The sequence below is a fragment of the Corylus avellana genome, chromosome 6, assembly GCF_965113065.1.
Source record: "Corylus avellana chromosome 6, dhCorAvel1.hap1.2, whole genome shotgun sequence".
Lineage (NCBI taxonomy): Eukaryota > Viridiplantae > Streptophyta > Magnoliopsida > Fagales > Betulaceae > Corylus > Corylus avellana.
Genome location: NC_142495.1, coordinates 20509825 through 20531480, shown reverse-complemented (window position 1 = coordinate 20531480; position 21656 = coordinate 20509825). Strand labels below are relative to the sequence as shown.

Here is a 21656-nt window from a genome sequence, read left to right as displayed (position 1 = left end):
CACACGAACGGTCCAGCTGGACTTCGATGGTTTGGGCCCAGTAGTGCCCTTAGTTCTTTTTTTTAAAAAATCAAATAAATAAACAAATATGACCAAAATAGCCTCATTTAAAGAAAAAAGGAAAAAACCTACGACGACATCGTGGTTGTTGAGTGGGTCAGTTAGTCATTGGTAACCTACTGACCTACTGGCCACTGCCATACCGTGAGTTCGCCGCCCCTTGCCACCCCTTTTATTTATTTATTTTTAATTAAAGGTAAATTTATATTTATAATTTTTACAGGGTATAAGAAACATTTAACATATTGGCCAAAAACCTTAATGGTAAGAGGGATTGATAGCGGCTAAAACATCGAACACTCAATATTATAACTTTTGATAATTAATGGGCAACATTGCAAAATCAATGACAGTTCGAGGGGGTAAGCGAAGTTTTCTAATTTATTTATTTTTTATCTGGTAATGCCAATATAAAAAGCTCTTTGTGGCCTATTATTTTATTTTTTTTATCATAAAACAAATTTATAAATTTTTATTTTTATTTTTACCAGGTATAAGAAACATTTAACGTGTTAGCCGTTTGCGTTAACGAAAAACCTTAATGGTAAGAGGGATTGAAAGCGGCTCAAACATCGAATACTCAAGATTGTAACTTTTGATAATCTATAGGCGACATTGCAAAATCAGTAACCGTTCGAGGGGATAAGCGAAGTTTTCTATTTTTTATTTATTTGGTAATTCCAATATAAAAAACTCTTCGTAGCCTATTATTATTATTTTTTTATCATAAAATAAATTTTGTTTAATTCTCTCAAGAAATAAGATTTATGAATCTCGATAAAACCAACTTCAGAAAACAAAAAAAATGGTGATATGGAAGCAATTATTTATACTGTGGAAATATCATTGTTCGAACTTAATTTGCCAACCTTATAATAATTTGAGTAATGTTAAGGGTAATAATTTTTATCAAGAGATTAATACTAAGATGATGTAGAACTTATTCATCCGGGATGATCAAAACAATTAATAAAGAAAAATACTACGAGTATCAGTAAATAAACTCCACATTATTTTAGCACCCATCTTTTGATAAAATATTTAGTATCCATAACATTTCTTTAATAATTTATCAATGTCAAGTTTAAATAAATTTATATTCTTATTAAACGTGACATTTCTTTAGTCGCTATATATATATATATATATATATATATATACAAATATATATATATATATATATATATATATATATACAAATGCCTTTTTACATCTCTTGTACATGTTCTTTCCATCTCTATAATTAACTATTGAATTTGTGGGACTCAAATTCACAAAAAAAGATAGACCACCTATGTATGAAGAGACTGCATGTAGCAAGTCTCTTTCTACATTATATGCACTCAGTGCTTTAAGAACCTGTTTGGTTGTACAATGAAAAAATACGTTTTAATACTTAAAAAAAGTGTGTTTGCAATTAATGTACTGAATATAACTCCCAAGGTCAATCTAAGCTTAATAAACCTATAATATTAAGAAAGGAAATAAACCCTGAAAGAAAACTAAATCAATCATAATATTAAAAATATTTTAACAATTTGGAATTTATTGGTGAATGGATAGACTAAGGATTCCAATGGACTCGCCAGTAATTATCCTAAATCCATTCTCCAAGTATTGAGTTGTTTAATGCTCTCAATCTCAACTCATATATATAAATAATGCTACAATTATTCCAAATTTTTTACACAATATTTTCACATTCATAGGTAGCTTTTAAAATCGCAATTGAATATGAGATACTTCTTTATTAGATTTTGATCTAATGATAATTTTAAAAATTGAGTAAATAATTTTGTATCATAGTGTTCATGTTATTAACTCCAGGGCCACTTTCAACCTAATGAAGGGACAAAAAGGGGGAATTGGATTCTCTCCAGTCCATTGTAGACGGAAGAGTATCTAGTTAATGGCCAGGATCTCTTTATAGAGATCCCGAGGCCATAAATAAGACATATATCTCATTAATATAAATAATAATTTTATTTTATTTATATTTTAAAAACAATTAAAATAAAATAAAATAATAAAAAAGTAAGCCACCCCAGTTGGGCGTGGGGGTGAACTGTATTAAACATTTCTATATAATAAACTCCTAGTTATGTTGTTTAGGTATTGAACCCTAAAACATTTACAAAATATTTCTTGGTATAAGTTTATGCTTTTTTGATCTTATGGCTGCTTCTTCTAAAGATTGAGCCTGTTTGTTTGTTTTTTTTTTTGGCATTTGTCATGACATGATTTGCTAGGATGGATTTCCGGTTATGGGATGCGAGCACTTGCCAATGATTTTCTTAATTCACAGAGCATGAAAAGACGGCTTGGTTAATTTGATGACTATTCTAAGGTCTTGTTTGGTTCCGGAATGCTTAGTCCATTGGAAAAAGAATAGCTACTACTAAAAATAGACGAGAATAGAATATAATAGCAGTTCATATTTCTCAGTTTGGTAACAACACACGCAAAAATTATAATTGAATCAAAATTATGAAAAACTCCATATATTTTTTTTTTGAAACTCATATTAAAAAAAAAAAAAAAAAAGAAATAAAATGGGTGGCACGCACAGAAGCGGCCATGGGTGGGTGGTCAAGCCACCAACTTTATTTTTCTTATTTTTTATTTTTTTATTTTGTTTTAAGTTTAAAATGAATATATATATATATATATATATATATATATATATATATTGCGAGTATTTTATTGTGAGTATTTTTGAAAAATGAATTTGATTCCTTAAGGATTTGTTAATCTACTTATTTTTTAGTGACTTAACTAATTCTGTGTGTATGAGATTAGTAGTCCCATGAGAATAAACTATTCTCAGGAATAGTGTATTACTAAACAAATGAATAGTTATACCTATGATTATGTAGTTCATTCCAATGGTCTATTCCGCAAACCAAACGGGGGCCTAAGTGTCTCCCCCTTGTCCAATTCAGTAAAAAACAGTGTTTTACTTTAGATTTTTCCTTTTTATGATGATTTTAAAGTAAAAGGAAAAAAGGGATTGAAGAAGACTGCAAGGTTATTGATCATATAAGTAAAATAAGTGATATTTCAAGAACAGTTTCCTTTTCTAGAGATCTGTTTTATTTCTGGAATATTTATCTTTATGCTACTCATAGAAAATGGTGAAAAACAAATGCAATCTTGTGATTTATACTTTTTTTTTTTTTGGAGAAATGACTAAGACAACTGTGCAGGTAGGTTGAAGGATGTTGACAATTTTACTTCAACTGATGTGAAGATAATGTGACATTTTGACACTTGTTCTTTCTAGCTCCTGCTACTGGTTTATGCAACAGAACTTCTTGTGCAGAAAAACAGTTTAGATACAATCAAGAACATTGCAGATGTCTGCTGTGTTCAGTTCTCTGCTCATTCACATTTGCTGGCCTTTGGAGTTGATGATTATAGAACTTACTGCTATAATCTTCAGTTTTCTACCAAATCTAACAAGGGTATTTGGGATAGTTACTATTGAATTTTGATGAAATAGTAATTTTAAAACCTACATCACTTTTGAGAGATAAAAAGGAGATAAAGTCTTACTTGTAAGATTACTCTAAGTATCAGCTGGCCATGAAAAAGCTGTGAACTAGGTGGACTTCTTGGACTCTAAAACACTTGTTTCTGCATCCACTGACAACAAATTAATGTTTTGGGATCTCAACAAAACCAATCCTAGTGGTCTGTCCAATAATGCTTGCAGCTTAACCCTTACTGGGCATTCTAATGAGAAGGTTTGTTTTCTTATGATAGAATCTGTTTACCTTTCTTTCTTGATTCAACATCTAACATTTATCTTGGTTTGATTAAAATTCTAGTTTTTCTTCCTTTTCTTAATCTGTTCATCTTTGCACCTCTTGCTTCCTGAGAAATTTGTGGGCTTATCCACTGCTGATAGTGTTATATAGCATGTGGTTCAAACAAATGAGGCATGTATTCATTGCCAGTGTCACACTGGTTTTTTGATTATTCAATAAAGAGGATTTTTTATTTTTTATTTTTATTTTATCATTCTATGTTCTCTTCTCTTTAATTGAAGAAGATTAAAAAAAATGGGAAAATACATTTTACCCCCCTGAACTATCCATCCATTTGTACTTTTAACCCAAATATCTAAAAAGTGACACTTTACCCCCCCTCCAAAAAACTTCCAAATTGTTGCAATTCGACCATTTTGACTTCTTTTTTTCCCAAAATGCCCACATCCCAAGTTTAAAAATAAAAAATAAAAAAAATTAAAGGGTGGCTGGCCATCTCAGTTGGGCTTGGGGGTGGCTTCGGCCACCCTAGACCGGCCACCCCTTAATTATTTAAATTTTTTTATTTTTATTTTTTATTTTTAACTTGGGATGGGGGCATTTTGGGAAAAAAAAATTCAGAATGGTCGAATTGCAATAATTTGGAAGTTTGGGGGTGCAAAGTGTCACTTTTTAAACATTGAGGTTAAAAGCGCAAATTGGTAGATAGTTCAGCCTGTTAGGAAGTAAAATGTATTTTCCCATTAAAAAAATCTTCTTGCATCTATTCAGTTCATCATATCTACATTTTCTTTTCATGAGAGAATGAGCTTTTCTAATTACTTAGGCTTACTATAGATCTCTGTCTATGCCAATTACTTCACACAAGTTTAACTCCTTTGATCCTCAGAACAAATGCAGATTTCTTTAGCCATTAATATGATTTTCCAGTGAAGGACTAGCTAGCATTTGGTAGCAGACTTGTTAATTTGTTCAAGGACAGCTCAGAGGAGTTGTTGACTCTTTACAAGAAATTTCTTATTTAGTTATGTTTAGAAAATTAATGTCTTAGGTAAGAAGCTGCTATTGTAAATTTTCTTGAATTTGATGTATATGAAAAAAGAAATGCTTCTTTGCGTTCTCGCGTACATTTCTACTGAGTTTTTTTTTTTTTTTTTTTTTTTTTTTTTTGAAATGGTATTCATTAACCGAGCTTCAAAACTCAACATTCCTTGGATACAATAGATTGCACACACTGTGGGAAAAGCCCCCTCCATTCCTGGGCTGCGTCATACCCGAGAGCCAGCTTGGCGAGTTGGTGAGCAACACTGTTGGCCGATTTGCTAACGTGTTGAACTCCCCACCTTTGCCATGTTTGCAGTCTCTCCTTTGCATCATTTACCGCCTGCCCATATATCGACCAGCATCCATCTTCCTTTTGCAGCATTTGGACAATTTCTAAGGAGTCCCCTTATGCCGTAATTCCAGTCGTTGTGCCAACATCACCGCTTCCCTTGCCGCAATAGCTTCCGCCATAGTTGGGTCCTGCACGTACTCCTTGCTCGTGCAAAACATGACAATAGCTCTTCCATCATGGTCACAAACCAATACACCAACGCCCATCCTGTTTTGCCTTTTGTCCACTGAGGCATCCCAGTTGATCTTCATAAAGCCCTGAGGCGGTTTGGTCCAAGCAGCAGAAGGAGCTGGCCCCGACACTAACTCCCTCCTTGGTCTTCGTTTGGAGAATGTACACCAGTTTTCTACTTGGTCCTTGGCCCAGCATATTAAAGTGCTTGGAGCAGTCAATTCCCCCCCAAACACCACCGAGTTTCTCCTTACCAAGATTTGTCGAGCTACTACCGCCATAAATTGTAGCTGATCCGCATCCAGTCTCTCCATCAAATGGGCCATAATATCTCTTAAATTATCATCACTACTGGAACATTTACTAATTTTGGGAGAGCACTCAGTCCACACATCTCTGGCCGATGGACAACTCCAAAGTATATGGCCAACCGTTTCAGTTGTCAAACCACAAATCGGGCAGGAAGGCTCTTGCACAATCCTTCGTTTATACAGCATCTCCTTGGTGGGCAAGATATTGTTGCATGCTTGCGACATGAAAGTTTTAACCACACTTGCTCCTTGGATCTTCCAAATCCCTTTCCACACCTTCTTAAGCAGATTTTCTTTAGAACAGCTCCCTTCTTCCCTTTGCCCAATTTCTTTGGCTAGATGATAGGCACTCCGCACGGTGAACACGCCATTTTTCCCCCTTGCCCAGACCAGCTTATCTCTTCTAGTATTGGGACACACCACCATTCCACATATCGCCCTAGCTTCATCTTCATTAAACACATTATGCACCAAGGCCGTATCCCACCACTGAGTATCAAGATTAAGGAGAGCACTCACTTTAGCATCTCTAGGTAAAATTTTAATTGGAGACTAGACTTTATGTGAACCATTAGATGGGAGCCACCGATCTTCTCATATCCGGACTGATTCTCCGTTGCCAATGCGCCACATTAAGCCTTCATTGAGTAGGCTTTTAGCATTCCATATACTTCGCCACGCGTATGATGGTTTCCTCCCCAAATTTGCTCCCAAGAAAGCCCCTTGTGGGTAATATTTTTCTCGAAATATAGTAGATGCTAAAGTGTCGGGGTTGTTCAAAAATCTCCAACCTTGCTTCGCGAGGAGCGCTAAATTGAACATTTCAAGGTCACGAAACCCCAACCCGCCACACTCCTTTGCTATACCCATCTTGTGCCAACTCATCCATGCAATCCGCGAATCATTCTCCTTATACCCCTACCAAAACTTAGCCATCATGGAATTAATGTCCCTACAAAGCGTTTTGGGCAATTGGAAAACACTCATTGTGTATGTTGGGATTGACTGCACCACGGCCTTCAAAAGAACTTCCTTCCCTGCTTGCGAAAGGAACTTCTCCTTCCACCCATTTATGCGGTCCCAAATCTTCCCTGTAATGTTTGTGAAGGTACTCACCTTTGATCTCCCAATTAAAGCTGGTAAACCCAAATATTTCTCGTACCTAGCTGTGGAGTTCACCCCTACTGCAGCAAGAATAACCATTTTGGCTTCAGTCTTGGTATTCTTACTGAAGAAAATGGATGTTTTGCTTCAATTCAATTGTTGGCCCGAGGCTTTCTCATACACCTCCAAAACTTCTTGAATACGATTCCACTCCAAAATACTAGCCCGGCAAAAAAGTAAACTGTCGTCCGCAAATAGAAGGTGATTTACCTTCGTTCCTCCTCGAGCAATGGGGAGTCCTGAAATCCGTCCCTCCCGTTCTGTCTTTTTCAGCAAGGTGCTAAGTCCCTCCTCACATAAAATAAATAGGTAAGGAGATAATGGGTCCCCTTGCTGTATACCCCGAGTTGGCACAATTTTCCCATAAGGTTGGCCGTTGATAAGGATAGAATATGTGACTGTGCGGACACATGTCATCACTTTCTCCACCCATTTCACTGCAAAACCCAATCCTACCATAATAGCCTCCAAAAAAGCCCATTCGACTCGATCATAGGCCTTACTCATGTCTAACTTAAGTGACATATACCCTTTCCTGCCCGGCATTCTAGCATCCATCGTATGAAGGGCTTCAAAAGCCACCAAGATATTGTCTGTTATTAATCGGCCTAAAATGAATGCGCTTTGATTGGGAGAAATAATCTGTGACAAAACCTTCTTCAGCCTGTTAGCTAGGACTTTAGCAATCAACTTATAAATGACATTACATAAACTGATGGGCCTATATTCAGTAATACGTGTGGGATCTTTGGTCTTTGGAATTAAAGTGATATAAGTCTCATTGATAGAGGAGTCAAAATTTCCGTTATTCGGATAATCTAGCACGGCCATACATACCTCCTTGTTAATCGTGCCCCAGGAATGTTGGTAAAATACCACCCACATACCATCAGGTCCGGGAGACTTTAAAGGATGCATCTGATGCAATGCGCCTTCCACTTCACACTGAGTGAACGGTTTGAGAAGCGTATTATTCATCTCCTCCGTAACTCTCCCCTCCATCCCAGCCAAATACTCATCCACTCCTGGACTGCCCCGGTGGTGAAAAGCTTTTGGTAGAACTCAATGAAGGCACTACTAATTTCTTCTATTTTGCTCCACTCGTTCCCCCCTTCATCGATTATCTTTCCAATATGATTGATTTTCCGTCGATGGCTTGCCCAAGCATAAAAGAATGGGGTATTACGGTTGCCATGTTGGTACCAATTTTGTTTAGCCCATTGCTTCCACCGTGTGTCTTCTTGCTCCAACAGAATATCAATCTCGCCTTGCAACACTTTGATATTGCCCACATTTTCCGAATTCTCCTGCTGCTGTATCGCTTCCAACTCCTTAGTCTATTCCTTTAACTTTTTCTCCACATGCCCATATTTTTGCCAACTCCATTTACGCAAATTAGCTTTGCATGCAGCTAATTTTGCCTGCACACTGATTATACTCGACCCTCCCAGCTGCTCCGATTCCCATGCCTTTTTTATGATCCCACTTGCTTCTTCGTCATGTAGCTATTGTGCCTCAAATTTTGATCCGCGGGAGGGACCTGCCAAGGCTTCGTCCTTGTCCGTGTAGGTGAGTAGGAGTGGCTTATGGTCTGATGTACGTGCCGCCAACACCCGCAACTCAAACTTTTTGAAGAGATTGCACCATCCTGTATTGGATGTGACCCTATCCAGTCGCTCCTTAATGAACCCATCATCTTCTCTGCGATTGTTCCACGTGAACTTCGAACCAATGTAGCCCAAGTCACTAAGATTGCAGTCATCAAGAGCATCCCTAAACTGTCCCATTTGCGTCTCCTTCCGAAGATTAACTCTCACTTTCTCACTTTGATCTGTAATCTCATTATAATCCCCAATACATAACCATGGCAGCGAGAAAAATTGTTTGAGATGTCTCGATAGCAACCATGACTCATGCCGCTTGGACCAATCCGGTTGGCCATAGAAACCAGTCAGCTTCCATCCGCTTCTCTCATCCCCAATTTTCACCACCGCATTTGAATAGTTTTGAATTTCTAGCATGTCTTTCTCCTTCCAAAAGAGCCCAAGCCCTCCACTCCTTCCTTTGGGTTCCACCACAAACATTCCTTCAAACCCAAGCTTCACTCTTATTGCTTCCATTTTATTTTTCCGACATTTTGTTTCAATAAGAAACAAAATGGTGGGCTTTTTTTCCTTTGTCAATTGACAAAGGTCCCGAACTATCCGAGGGTGCCCAATCCCTCGGCAGTTCCAACTTAGGAGACCCATTGGGATTGGCGGGGCTGTATAACAGCCACCGCCACGTTACTTTCTTCTTGGTTTTCCACCACAATATCCCATTTACTTCGCTTCCCTCACCTCCCAGCCTTGTCACCAGTGTCATGGTGAGTACCCTTCCTTTTTCCGTTTGTTAAACTCTCACTTTCCTTGGCCAAAAACTTATCAGTATGCTTCCCCACACGAGCCCTCCTCTTCCATACCCTCAAGTTGCTACCCACCGGGCCTACCATGCATTCATGGGTTGACTCTTGGCTTGGGCTATTAGTGACTTCCATGGGTGAGTTTTGGGTCCTCACCTCCATGTTGATCCCTTCTTTAGGACCCATTCCGTCACCCAACGTAATTCTCGCTCTATTCATTGTGGCCCCAAGTGGTGAGTCACCCCGAAGCTCCTTCTTTTCCTATTTAGCCCCTCCTACTGTCTTTCCATTTATATCTGCTATGTCTGCACCTATAATCTGCTCAGCCGAATCTCCCTTGCCCTCTTTTTCCTTTTCGTCCGCCCCTCCTTTGAGACCAACATGGCAAGAGCCAGAATCTTCCGATCCTGTCCCTTGACTCCTATTGGTCCCTGAACTAGGGCTACCGTGAGCCCCGGAAGTTCCCATATTCACCTTGTGTTTCCCGAGGTGGCCGTCACCTGCAACCCTTTCCCCCTCCTGGCTGCGCTGCCATCCCTCGTCACCTGCTGGAGCATGGAAGTCACTGTCGGTTCGCTTTCTTCTGTCGTCCACCTGAAGCCAAACTCCCCATTGCTTTTTGTCTTTTGGTGAGCTCCATCTGGTACTCCTTTGTATAGGGCATCTTTTTTTGCCATGGATGATTCTACCACAGTCAAAGCACATTGATGGTAATTTCTCGTATTTGAAGATAACCCAGTAGGATTTTCCTGCCAAATTGAGGGCCCTCCCCCTATCAAGAGGTTTTGTTAGGTACAAAACCACTCGAATCCGCAAGCACTGTCCCCAGCCCACACCTTCTCCGGCAACATCAACCTCCATTAGCTTCCCTAATGACGCCCCAATTTTCTCACCGATCCTTTTGGACATGAAAAGTAATGGCATTTCATGCACTTGCACCCAAAAGGGGGAGTGCGTGAACTGCATTTGTGTGGGTGGGATACTGCCATCAAATTCATTAAGCACCAAAACCTGGCGATCAAAAGGCCATGTCCGGCCATCGAGAACCCTCCTCATATCAAACTCGTCTTCAAACTAAAATAGCCACACATTGTCATTCAATTCCTTGAAGGTTACTTCTCGGACTGTTCGCCACACTCGAGATAGCACAGTCTTGAATGCCTCCTTATTCACCGTCTTCTCCGTCCAGAGTCTCCCTATCAAACACCTACAGCCTTAAGCCCTTGCCTCTTCGACCTCGCCCTCCGTTATTGTGATTCCCTTCTTTTCTCCTTCCAGTAACGTGAGTTTTCCACACAGACTTTCAATACTTTCCGCCATCTCCTTCTTTCCTTCACCACTCTACCATACGCTTGCCCTCCTTCCGTCGCCGATTTGCCGCACCCTCCACAACTGTCACCAGTGGGAGACAGAACCCTCACCGCTAGTCGTCTCGAGAGAGAAAACTAGGAAGGGACTTAACATAGACTTACATCTCTACTGAGTTAGCATGCTCCATCTACCATTAATTAGAAAGGAAAAAAAAATGGTGAATGTATTATGCCAACTTAACAGTGATCTATACAAAATGGACGTCAAAAAAAAAAAAAATCATATAAAATTTGGATTAATAAATCTCATGAGATGACCCGATTTCACATCTTTACTATATATTGCAATTGTATAAACTTAAAAGTGATTAATTTCTTTGAAAGAAGATGTTGATGACAGTTTTCAAGAATAATGACTCAGCAATCCAAGAGGTGTGATCAAGTAGGATATATAAGAGTTTGCCGGGGTGTGCTGGCGGGGTATAGCTCCGATGCCTAAGTTAGTTGATTATTTCTCAAAGAGATAAAGTGAGCAAAGGAATGCTTTCGTGTGATTAACCAAATACCTGGCATGAGCCTCCTTTTATAGGCATCAAGTAGCAGTTATAGCTAAGTAGTGGTCCCTGAATTCTTGGCCCCACATTCCCGAGGATCCACTATGTGCAATGCTTAAATTGTGGATAATGGGATCGTAGGTTGTTAAATCGTGGGATCGTGGAGTCTGCTGATGGCTTGGTCATGTTCATGCCGAACATGGGTTGGTGCTCTTAGCTCGGGCACGTTTACACACTTGGCTTGGTGCTACACGCTTGGCCACGTTCATTGTGAACGTGGCTTTCCTTCTTTGTATTGCCAGTTCTACCTTCATGGGCTGGTACGAATTGGCCTGGGCCTTTCATTGATAGGCCTTCATTGTATTTATTGGTTTGGGGGCCCATTTTGGCATTGTGGTTGATCCATTACCCAATAGAAGACAATGTCATACTGTTTTTTTGTTGTTGTTTTTTTTTTTTTTTTAAAGTTCACATAGCCTCCCAAATTACCATCTAATTGACAATGTTCATCCCAAACTTTCAATTGAGACAATGTTTCCTCCAAACTATCAAAATTTGTCAATTCTCTCTCTCTCTCTCTCCCCCCCCCCAATGACGAAAATACCCTTACTGAAAAAATTAAAAGATTTTTTTTTTTTGAATTTATTGGAGTATTCTTGTCTTATTGAAACAAAAAAAAAAAAAATTATGGTCTTTTTTGTCTTTTTACTGGCCTTGGACATTGTCAATTTTTTTGATAGTTTAGATGAGCCATTCCAATTAATTGGGTTGTAATTTGAAAGGGATATGTTGACTTTTCTTTTCTTTCTTTTTTTAGTAATTGAGTAATTTTGTTTATCGGGCCATTTTCAGGATTCTATAGAGATCTTATTCACATCTAGACTTTTGAAAAATACTAATTTAGAAAAAAAGAAAAATGCATGAACGCCTAAATCATATACAGATTACATGGCTATTGTGTAATGAGAAACAAGATTAACAACTTGAAACCTATAACCCTATAACAGAGAAACGTCTCTTTTATTATTATTATTATTATTATTATTATTATTATTATTTAAAATGTTGGGATTTTGAGAAGAGCTAGCTTTGTAGTTTGTTTATAATATACGACATCCATCATTGATTATTTTATGTTAATGATCCTTATAATTTTCCAATAAATAATAATCATGTCAGTTGTCATATACTGCGGCAAAAGTGTCTCCTATAAAAGCATAATCACCATTTAATAAAACTATGGTTTTTCTAACTTTTAAATTTCTTCTTTATCAAGCCGACCTCAATAATGATAACATTGTGGATGCCAGGATGTATCAATTCAAATCTCTTCTAACAATGAAGAAATGTCTACAATAGCAATGTTTAGGAATCATAAGAGGGAAATGTCTATTGTAATGTTTTCATTTGTTTTTTTGCTTCGTTTTTAATTTTTTGTTTGGGAAAAAAAGATGTCATAATTTGATTTATCTTGGTAGAAGAATTGGATCTTTTCCATAATTGATTCTTGCCTCACAGCTCTATGTATTGAAGCTTCAGTGTGTATTTGGTGCTTTAATAATCTCTTTATGTCACCATCAAGGTACCCGTAGTTCAATGACCCAAGAAAATTCTCGAGTGGTTAGGGCATGTACTAGGGTGTGCGTTCGAATCTTTGCAATGGAGAATCCTCACATATATCTGATTATTATTAGCCGATTCCCATTGATACCCTGATGGGGCTGGGTCGAGCTATGACTCAGTTGGACTTGAGAGAACGCCAACAGTTCTCAGCGGGTAGGTGCTACTATGGTCGCGCCCAGAACCACAATTGGTCTCTCCAGCCTATCATTTTACTAATATGGTGCTAGATCACAAGAGAGAAGTCTCCATATTTGGCAGATAATGATGAAGTGGGTTACATTTATACATGTGTTGCATGCTTTAATATTTCCAAACGTACATTGAAGGCATGCTTCTATGAAACCTCATTCTCATAGGCTATTATATATATATATATATATATATATATATATATATATATATATTTCACATGTTAAGAAATACATGTCAATTTCATCAACTAAGTTGGAGGAAAACTCTCCCAATCATTGCCGGTGGTGATACGCTAATCACCCTCATGAGGAATGGAATCCCTTCATTAATCATCCACCTACAGGCTATTTTCAACTCATTCATGTAGGGAAAAAGTCATTAAGAGACTCCCCAAAAATAAACCAAGCCTAAAATGGGAGCGTCGCCTTCCAAGTTGTAAGGCCTCCCTAGCCTTACAAGCCTTACCTACCAAAGCAAGGAGAAGCCTTATAAAAGGCACACATCTCTACCTTTGCAAGTACGGACATTCTCCCCCTTTTGCTCTCTCTACATTCAGCTCCTCTAAGACAACAACCTACTAACTTAAGCATCGCCAGTCCAGCAGTCCAAAAATCTGCATCAACTGAATGAATCCCTTTGTTTCCCATTCCAATTAGACTTTGGATTTCAACATATGGGCAATTAAACATTTAAACCAAACAACGAAATAAGTGCTCCTAGTTTTGGCAAGCCATGCATACGAAAAATGTCCTTTTGATGGGAAAAAGTGTCTATAAGATGCCTGTCTTTATGATAATATATTCCATAATTTAATGCCTTTTCATGGGATAATATTCAAAAAGAGCTCAATATACCTTACTTTATGCAACTAGGAGGACATCCTGGGTCCCTTTTGACATGCCATATAACTGGTTTAGTAGATAGAATGGGACAGAGCTGGAGCAACACTAAGTAACATAAAAAGCATGTCTAAAAGGAAGACAAGAATCTTGCTTAATTAAAGCCATGGCAGGGAGATGGAGTGCTGGAGGAGACAGCTGTGCATATAATGCTTTTGCTAGGTTTAGGTTTACTTTCTAAAGATACACATGAGAGGTCAATCAAGGGAATCCAAGGTGAAAAAATGCATTTTACAAGTGATTTGTAAAAGCATATCCTATTTCCTTTTCATTCATGTAATTAGTACAAGCCAACTTGCATTGAGATCTAAAACAAATATGAATTAAACATCTTATAGAACACCTTTTTAACTTGATTTAATCAATCTTTAAGTACTAATGTGAGAGAAAACATTGCAACAAATGGGAAAACTGAACCTTTCATGAAAATTATAGGGGAAATTAACTCATCTCTCTCAATCTACTATTCTATTTGCAATGTCTCCTTCCATTAGGAATTTTTGATAAGTCAGATAATGAGTAAATCACTCAACCCCCCACACGATATAAAATGTCCATTATGTCCCATGAAATTTATAGAACTATAACTGTACCCTTAATATCTATATATAAAGAAAACAAACTCGCTAGGAGGTGACCCATTGTTTTCTTTACCCATTATTAGGAAAAACATCACTTACTCTGGATGTTTAAGAGCTTTTGCAATCATTTTTTAAAAAATTTGTAATGTTGGGTTCCCCGTTCCCATGTAATAGCTAGCTATGATTTTCTATTAAATCCTAATAGAGGATGTCAAAATCCCCAAAGTACTCCCATTAAAATAAATAAATAAATAAATAAATATATATATAGAACACAAGTTGTAGAGCTTTCTTCTTTTCTTTTTTTTTTTTTAAAAAAAAAAAAAATTAAAGGTACCTTTGTATTTTTTTAGTTTTACAATGATATAAGAAGCATTTCACAGTTTATCATCTGATTTAATCTTAAGCCCTAATGGTATGGGTATAATTAAAATGACCTAAAAACATGGGCTACCGAAATAGCCAATTTTTAAACTTCGATGCGGTATAAATGCAAAAGCGTTTATACATAAGAGGGTGGTATGTGAAGTTTTCCGGTAAACTAAGTCAAAAAGAGACATACTCCTAAAACTCTTTCTTTTAATTCCTTCTTTAATTACTCAAAACTTATAGTAGTAGCAAATAATTATAATCTACAGATCAGTGGGGGCAAAGATTTTGGTTTGCCACGAGAGAAAAGCAAAAGGGAAAGTTTTCTCCTTTTTCATGGTTTGGGAATTTGCAAATGAGAAAGAAAAGAGAAAAGAAAGACGGAAGAAAATAATTCAAAATTTTCCTCTCATGCTCACCAAAATGTTCTCTCCAAAATAGTACAGATTAATTCGGAGGCCGCGGGAACCGCAAGAACAAATTAAACTGTTGTTTTCTTCTCTTCATGTTCTTACTATTTTTTGAATCTTGACCTTAATTATTATTCTTTCGCATGTGTTAAACCTAAAGCTTCGGGAAAGAGAAACAAAGAAAAAATCATTTCACGGTTTAAAATTAATTTTGTTGTATTTAACGGTGTACATAATATCACATTTAAACAATAATAATAATAAATGATGTGACAATATATACTAAACTGACACGTTACCTTTTTCTTTGGTAACGTGTACTACTGCCACGTCACGAAATAGTAACGTGGCAAAAAATGATGAACAGTATACACGTCACTAATTCATCATTTTTTATAGTGAGTTTTTCTTAATCTCGCTTAAAATGAAAAACAAATCCTTGTGATCGAAGCAGCGGTGGATTGTCACTGGCAAGTATCAATTGTCTAGCGGATACATTTAAATTTGGTTGATGCTCATGAGTGGTTAAAGCACCATCAAGGCCTTCAATTAAGATGTTAGTTTAAGCGTGAATATTATGATTTTAAAAGTTACGTCTTTATGAAGTTTAGTCCATCACATTATGAGAGAGAGAGAGAGTTGTGCATCATTTTTCAATCATGAAATAAAAAGAGATAGAGATAGAAATAAATTTCCATTATAAAAGAAAATAAAATAAAACGTGGGCCATACATGCATTAATAAAGAAACTCAAAAGAACACAAAAGATATGGTAGATAGTTCAAAACACTCCAACTAGATTGTTATATAGTTTCTATAGGAAGAAGCTTAGCAAAATGCTGAGGTATATATGCTCTCTCCAGCTGCTTGTGAAGCATAAGATCACCCCCTTGCAATCCAAAGAAATAATAATGAAGGAAAAGTACTAGTGATAGTCGTCTATGATATGCTCTCTCTTGCTTGCCTGCAAATAATTAAACCCAATTAATATTTAATATTAATTAACTTGTAATTAATTACCCATTAATTAAATTAATTATTGGATAGGGCATTCTCACCCAAAATTGGATAAAGACTTGAAATTTAGTAGGAGTCCCTTGGGGCATTGCATCTGAAACACTCCATTCTGCTGGCGAAGTTGTGTTCATTGCATCCCGACCTGTTCAATCAAACAAAACAATTCATTCATTATTTCATTGCAAGCAGATTATAATTAATTATATAATATAAAAAGAAATTGATAGTACCCATTTTGGATTAGGATTTCGAGCAGCACATTGCGAAAAAAGTCTTATATATATATATGCATGAGATTTAACTTGCTTAAATAAATTTGAAGGATTTAAAATTTTTGCATTTAACTATGTAACATAATCTCGGTTTTTAATTCTAACCACAAAATAAATATAATCTATTTTATTTAATATAAAGAGGATTCTGTTCCATTCCTTTTAGAAATCAAACGATAAAGTATATGTAATTAACTTGTAAAAGCAGTCAAAGATAGTGGAATTGGTCAAGGCCAAAAGCAAATGTTGTACATACAAAGCTAGCCCACCATTGTGGCAAAGGAAATTAAACAAACAGTAGTTGCGGATCATGTTAACAAATTAATTATGCATCAATATTATTTCATCACCTGGTGCAAATCCAATCACCAGACTTCCATCCAGGTCGTCCTCCTCCGCCGCCGCCGCCGCCACCGCCACCACCTCCACCGCCACCAACACCAAAACCTCTTGAGCGTGAAATGTCACTATCGTAGCCTCCAGCGGAGTCATCCTTAAACGTGCCGCACTTGAAGCAGCTAGAACGGCTAGCGAAGTTGTGCGCCCCACAGTTTCCGGCAGTGCAGTACCAGTCACCCGGCCGGACATCCGACCCGGTGAATCCAAAGGCTGACGATCCGCCTCTCCCACCAAAGCCTCCAAAGTCACCCGACTTAGGATCCCCGCAACGTTGGCACGAATCACGCCTCTGGAAGTTGAGGTGTTGGCATGACCTACAATTCCAATCGCCGGGCCTGCTCATCTTTCCTGCATCCAATTAGCTCTTGGATCAGTGCTTTTCAATAATCAATTCAAAACTATATATATTAACACATATTGCTTTTTATAATCTATTAAAACCTCAACTAAATTAGCTGCTATCTTACATTTTGCTTTTCATTTTAATTAGACATATAATTATATGTTAGGTTTAAAGTTCGAGCCCACACATAACATTAAAATATAATATTTTAAGTATGTACTAAGAGAATAATTATTCTGCACGTATCAAACGTACTCTTAATATTCTTGAACACCACACTTTCCAAATTTTGATAAAAAAACACCGCACTTTATATATAAATAATATTGAAAGAAACAATAATTTTGATAACAGGAAATGTTACGTGATTAAGAAGCCAAGATTCAGAAGGAAAATGTGAGAAGCAAGATTTCTAAAAGCATTATAGGTATGAAAGAACAAACCTGAAGAAAATGTGAGTTGAAATATATAAAAATATAAATATAAAAATGAGAAGGTGATGAAGAAGGGAGGATTGGTGAAGGAATGGAAGAATGTGGGGGGTATTTATATAGGGAGATTAGGGAGGAGATAAAGGGAATAAATGGAGGGCCGTGTACGTACTTTTTTGGTGCTCTCAACTGGCAACCTTGATAAATGGGAATCAACAAATTCTAAAGGAGAAAAAAGAGAAAAAGAAAAAATTCCGGCTACGATTCCAAAGGATACTTTGAATTTTGAATAAATGCTTTGGCTACACACTAACACCACCTTCTTTTAGGGTAGCTGAACGACTACTGCATGCATGTAGACACTTTCAACTATATATGGATGAGTGCTGCTCTTCTTTACATGATTTTCTTCCTTGGAAGTATTTCTTTCTTTCCTTTCTTTTATTTTTTTATTTTTTCTCTCTGATTTTAAGAAGGGCTTTGAGAAGATCCTAATTAATTAGGTTATGTTTAGTGCACTGATTTTAAGTACTCGCAAATTGAGCTTTGGGTTGTATAGGCGGTTGTGATTAACTGTTATTGAATGTATCTGCTAACTGCATCTCCTTAGGCAATTAATTAGCGGTTTTGAGTAACCACACCGCCTATCTAGAGCAGGTGATTATCAACCGTCTTCACTGCCAATTAGCGGTTATTTATTCTCAGACCATACCACGGTAATCATTTGTTAGGTATGGGCCTTTTGAGCCTATTTTGATCTTTTGGGCCTTTTTTTATATATATACTTGGAATAATTGCCTTCACCAACCCTACCACCTCTAACCGCATGCACCGTCCTAAGCGGTTAGTTTGAAAAGGCCAATTGCTCACCCATGCAGTTACACAGTTAGTAGTTAGTGGCAGCTAATAATTATTAACTGTTAATAACAGCTCTTCTATATCACCCTAATTGAGACGACTCAAATCAAAATGAAGGTAAAGTTCAATATTGAAATTAACACGTCAATATTTTTATTGACGTGTCAAAACATGACACATAAAAAAATCAAAAAGATTTTTTGACGTGCCACTGTTTGCCACGTCACCAGTTTCTAACGTGGCAAATAGTGACATGTAAAAAAATCTCCATTAGTGACACCTTTATTTTTAATGTTGGACACACGTCAATAAAATTTAGTGACATGTCAGGCTTCCTAACACATCAAAAACGGGTAGCCAAGAAAAAATGAATTTTTTGTAGTGAATGAACATGATATAAAGATTGCATACATGACAAATATTCAAATGCAATCAGACCATATGATTATTCCTGTTAAAAAGTGTTTTTATAAAATAAAAATAGTTATACATATATATATATATTCAACTAACCAGTACAGACACTTCAGTCTCATTGATGAAATAGGAGGCAATTTGGACCAATAAGAACATGCTAGGAGCATACTAAGAGCATTCACAGCAGAATAAGCAAATGGCGGATTATAATAATCAAATTTAACTATTGTGAGTTATTTTTTGTGTCCAACTAAGTAGCTACTATAATATTTTTTTTTCTTGTAGTGAGAGCAGTACATAAGCTCTTCTGCTTACTCTACAAAAAGCTTTTTATCATTTTCTCTCCCCCTCTTTCTTTCACTCTCTCTCACTACAAAAAGTTTATTTTATTTATTTTATTTTATTTTATTTATTTATTAATGTGGTGTCTACCAAATCAATTTTCAATTTACTCAAAATACATGTCAAAACCAAAACGTTGTATTTCATGTGATATCAGTTTTCTATAAGAGCTCAAAAAAGAAGAAGATAAATTTGCAATAAAAAGGTTGGAAACTCTTACCGGGAAAAAAAAAAAAGGATAAAATAAATAATAGAATAAAACAAGAGTAGAAATCCTGCTGTTTGCCATTCTTGACAAAGAAAAGAAACCAATAAATTTTTTTTTTAAAAAAAATAGAAAGTAGGATATGTGTAGAAAATGAGTAGCTAAAAAGTAGATGTTTGTACTTTTTCAATAATTATTTTGACTAATATAGACAAATATTTTTTTTCTAAGCAAATTATTTATTTATTTATTGAGTCTAAAGTAAACTTTTGTTAATTCATCAATAAGCATGCAATGAATTGCACGTTAAATCTGAACCATTAAAAAAAACATCAAGTTAAAGGAATGTGAAGGAATATAGCTAGCTAGTACCATTTAAGGAGTTGCTCAATCAGGCTGAAATAAGTTTAGCAAAGATGAGCACAACCATAGCTAGCTAGGTAACCCAACATAACAAGACCCACAAAAGGAACCTTGAACCCTTAAAAGGCAATTTGACCATTGTATTTGGGGACCCTCATCCACTTAGTGCATGGCCAAATTAATAGCACTACCCCACAAGAAAAAATGTACCCTAATTAAGACCCACCAACAAAATATATACATTGCCACATGGCTGCAAGTTATTGGACAATGTGGAATCAATCAACAATTTAATTTTTACCATGTCATGAATATTCTAAACATAATAACCCATGAGCAGGAGCTAGGGCCACAGCTTATCCCAATATAACCACGAGGGGTTAAGTGATCGATCTCTTTCAATTCTTCTTTGGGAATCACAAAAATTGCACAGTCAATATGTTGGAAAAAATACTTGTTGCTTTACAATTATGAATATTCCCTTATTCCTTTACAATTAATTAAAGAAAACCCTAATTTTCACAGCTCCCAGAAAAGGTTTGAGTTTTAATCATTAACACCACCATTCATGTTCCTAGCTCAATCATACAATCTGTCTATTTAGACGTCAGCAAATTATTGCAATATTGTTTTCTGGTCATGGATTAGGATCTTATTCATTTCAAATGCTATTTTATGATAAGGATATATATAAAGTTGGTGCATAGATTTAACTGTGTACACGATTTTACATTATTTAAACATTTTAAAAGACGTGTCAATATTATAAATTATTACCAATACTAGATATATCAACAATGATTTCAAATCCAAAGGTTAAGCGTACTCTGACAGCTTTACGTAAGGCAGAGTTTAGTTATTTGGGACGATAGTGGAAAAGTTTACAAATAAGTTACCCTTACTGTCACTCCACAAAACCGTACATGAGATGTTCACCTCATACAGCTCCTCGTTCAATTCTTTCGAAGTCGTTGAATCATTTTTCTTGTTCGAGAGTCTCCTCGATCTCTTCTTCCACTCCGCACTCAATGCGCCAACTATAATTCCTAATCATAAAATGAAGATGATCATTTTCGAGTCTCAATAAATAAATCAAACTCAATCTTGATGTCGACATCCTTGAAACTATGGATTTGATTAAACCAAACTTTCACCATCTCTCAAATTAGAACAACAGACCCAAAATGCCTTTTGGCATCGTGGGATATATTAAGCATACAACAAAACATGGTGGTGTGCTGAATTATCAATGTAAGTAAATGTATCTGGCAAAGCAAGATTCTTGGTGTCCCATATATATATATTTTTTTTGGATGAATATTCTTGGTGTCACTATTTAATTTGCCAAGACCCCCGAGGATCATTAATTACACTTGATATTCTTTTTCTCCTACTTCTATAAATATACAAGAAGAATATATTTCAAAGCTGAAAAATAAACAAATAGAAAACAAAAAAGAAAAGGAAAGGGCCAATGGTGACTTTCAATAAAGATAGTTTGATGATTATGATAGAATAGCAAGTCTTCGAGGTTTCATTTTGACCATCTTTTTTCCTTTTTCTTTTCTTTGCCTTCTCCCCACTACTGCTGCGGCTGCTGTTCCAATTTCTCTCTCTCTCTCTCTCTCTCTCTCTCTCTCTCTCTCTACCCTCTTTATCTCTCTCTCTGGGAAGATCTGGCTTCCATTCTCTTGGAGAAGGGTAAAGGAGGGCAGAGGCAAACTGTAAAGAAGAGCAAAGAGAAGTGGGCTGATCTGATTCGCTTCGGGAATCGTTTCCATGCATGACCACGACCAAC

General features: G+C 36.5%; 2 protein-coding genes across 2 annotated transcripts; both read right to left on the bottom strand.

The window, feature by feature from the left end:
• Window positions 1-8377: 8377 nt before the first annotated feature.
• LOC148585002 (uncharacterized) lies at window positions 8378-8992 on the bottom strand. The gene has a single exon (XM_088517647.1). It carries the CDS (start codon window positions 8990-8992, stop codon window positions 8378-8380), a length of 615 nt encoding a protein of 204 aa, XP_088373773.1.
• A 6912-nt stretch (window positions 8993-15904) lies between these two features.
• On the bottom strand, window positions 15905-17746 carry LOC132188380 (RNA-binding protein involved in heterochromatin assembly dri1). The gene is made up of 4 exons (XM_059602812.2): window positions 17686-17746; window positions 16851-17247; window positions 16270-16370; window positions 15905-16175 (listed from the first exon to the last, which is right to left on the bottom strand). Exons 2-3 carry the CDS (start codon window positions 17240-17242, stop codon window positions 16295-16297), a joined length of 468 nt encoding a protein of 155 aa, XP_059458795.2. The 5' UTR covers window positions 17243-17247; window positions 17686-17746; the 3' UTR covers window positions 15905-16175; window positions 16270-16294.
• Between the last annotated feature and the right edge of the window lie 3910 nt (window positions 17747-21656).

Coding starts and splice junctions, on each gene's coding strand:
- LOC148585002 (XM_088517647.1), bottom strand. CDS start 8,992: ATGGAAGCAATAAGAGTGAAGCTTGGGTTTGAAGGAATGTTTGTGGTG.
- LOC132188380 (XM_059602812.2), bottom strand. CDS start 17,242: ATGAGCAGGCCCGGCGATTGGAATTGTAGGTCATGCCAACACCTCAAC. Junction 16,371..16,850: donor GGTGATTGGATTTGCACCAG/GTGATGAAATAA, acceptor TTGATTGAACAG/GTCGGGATGCAATGAACACA.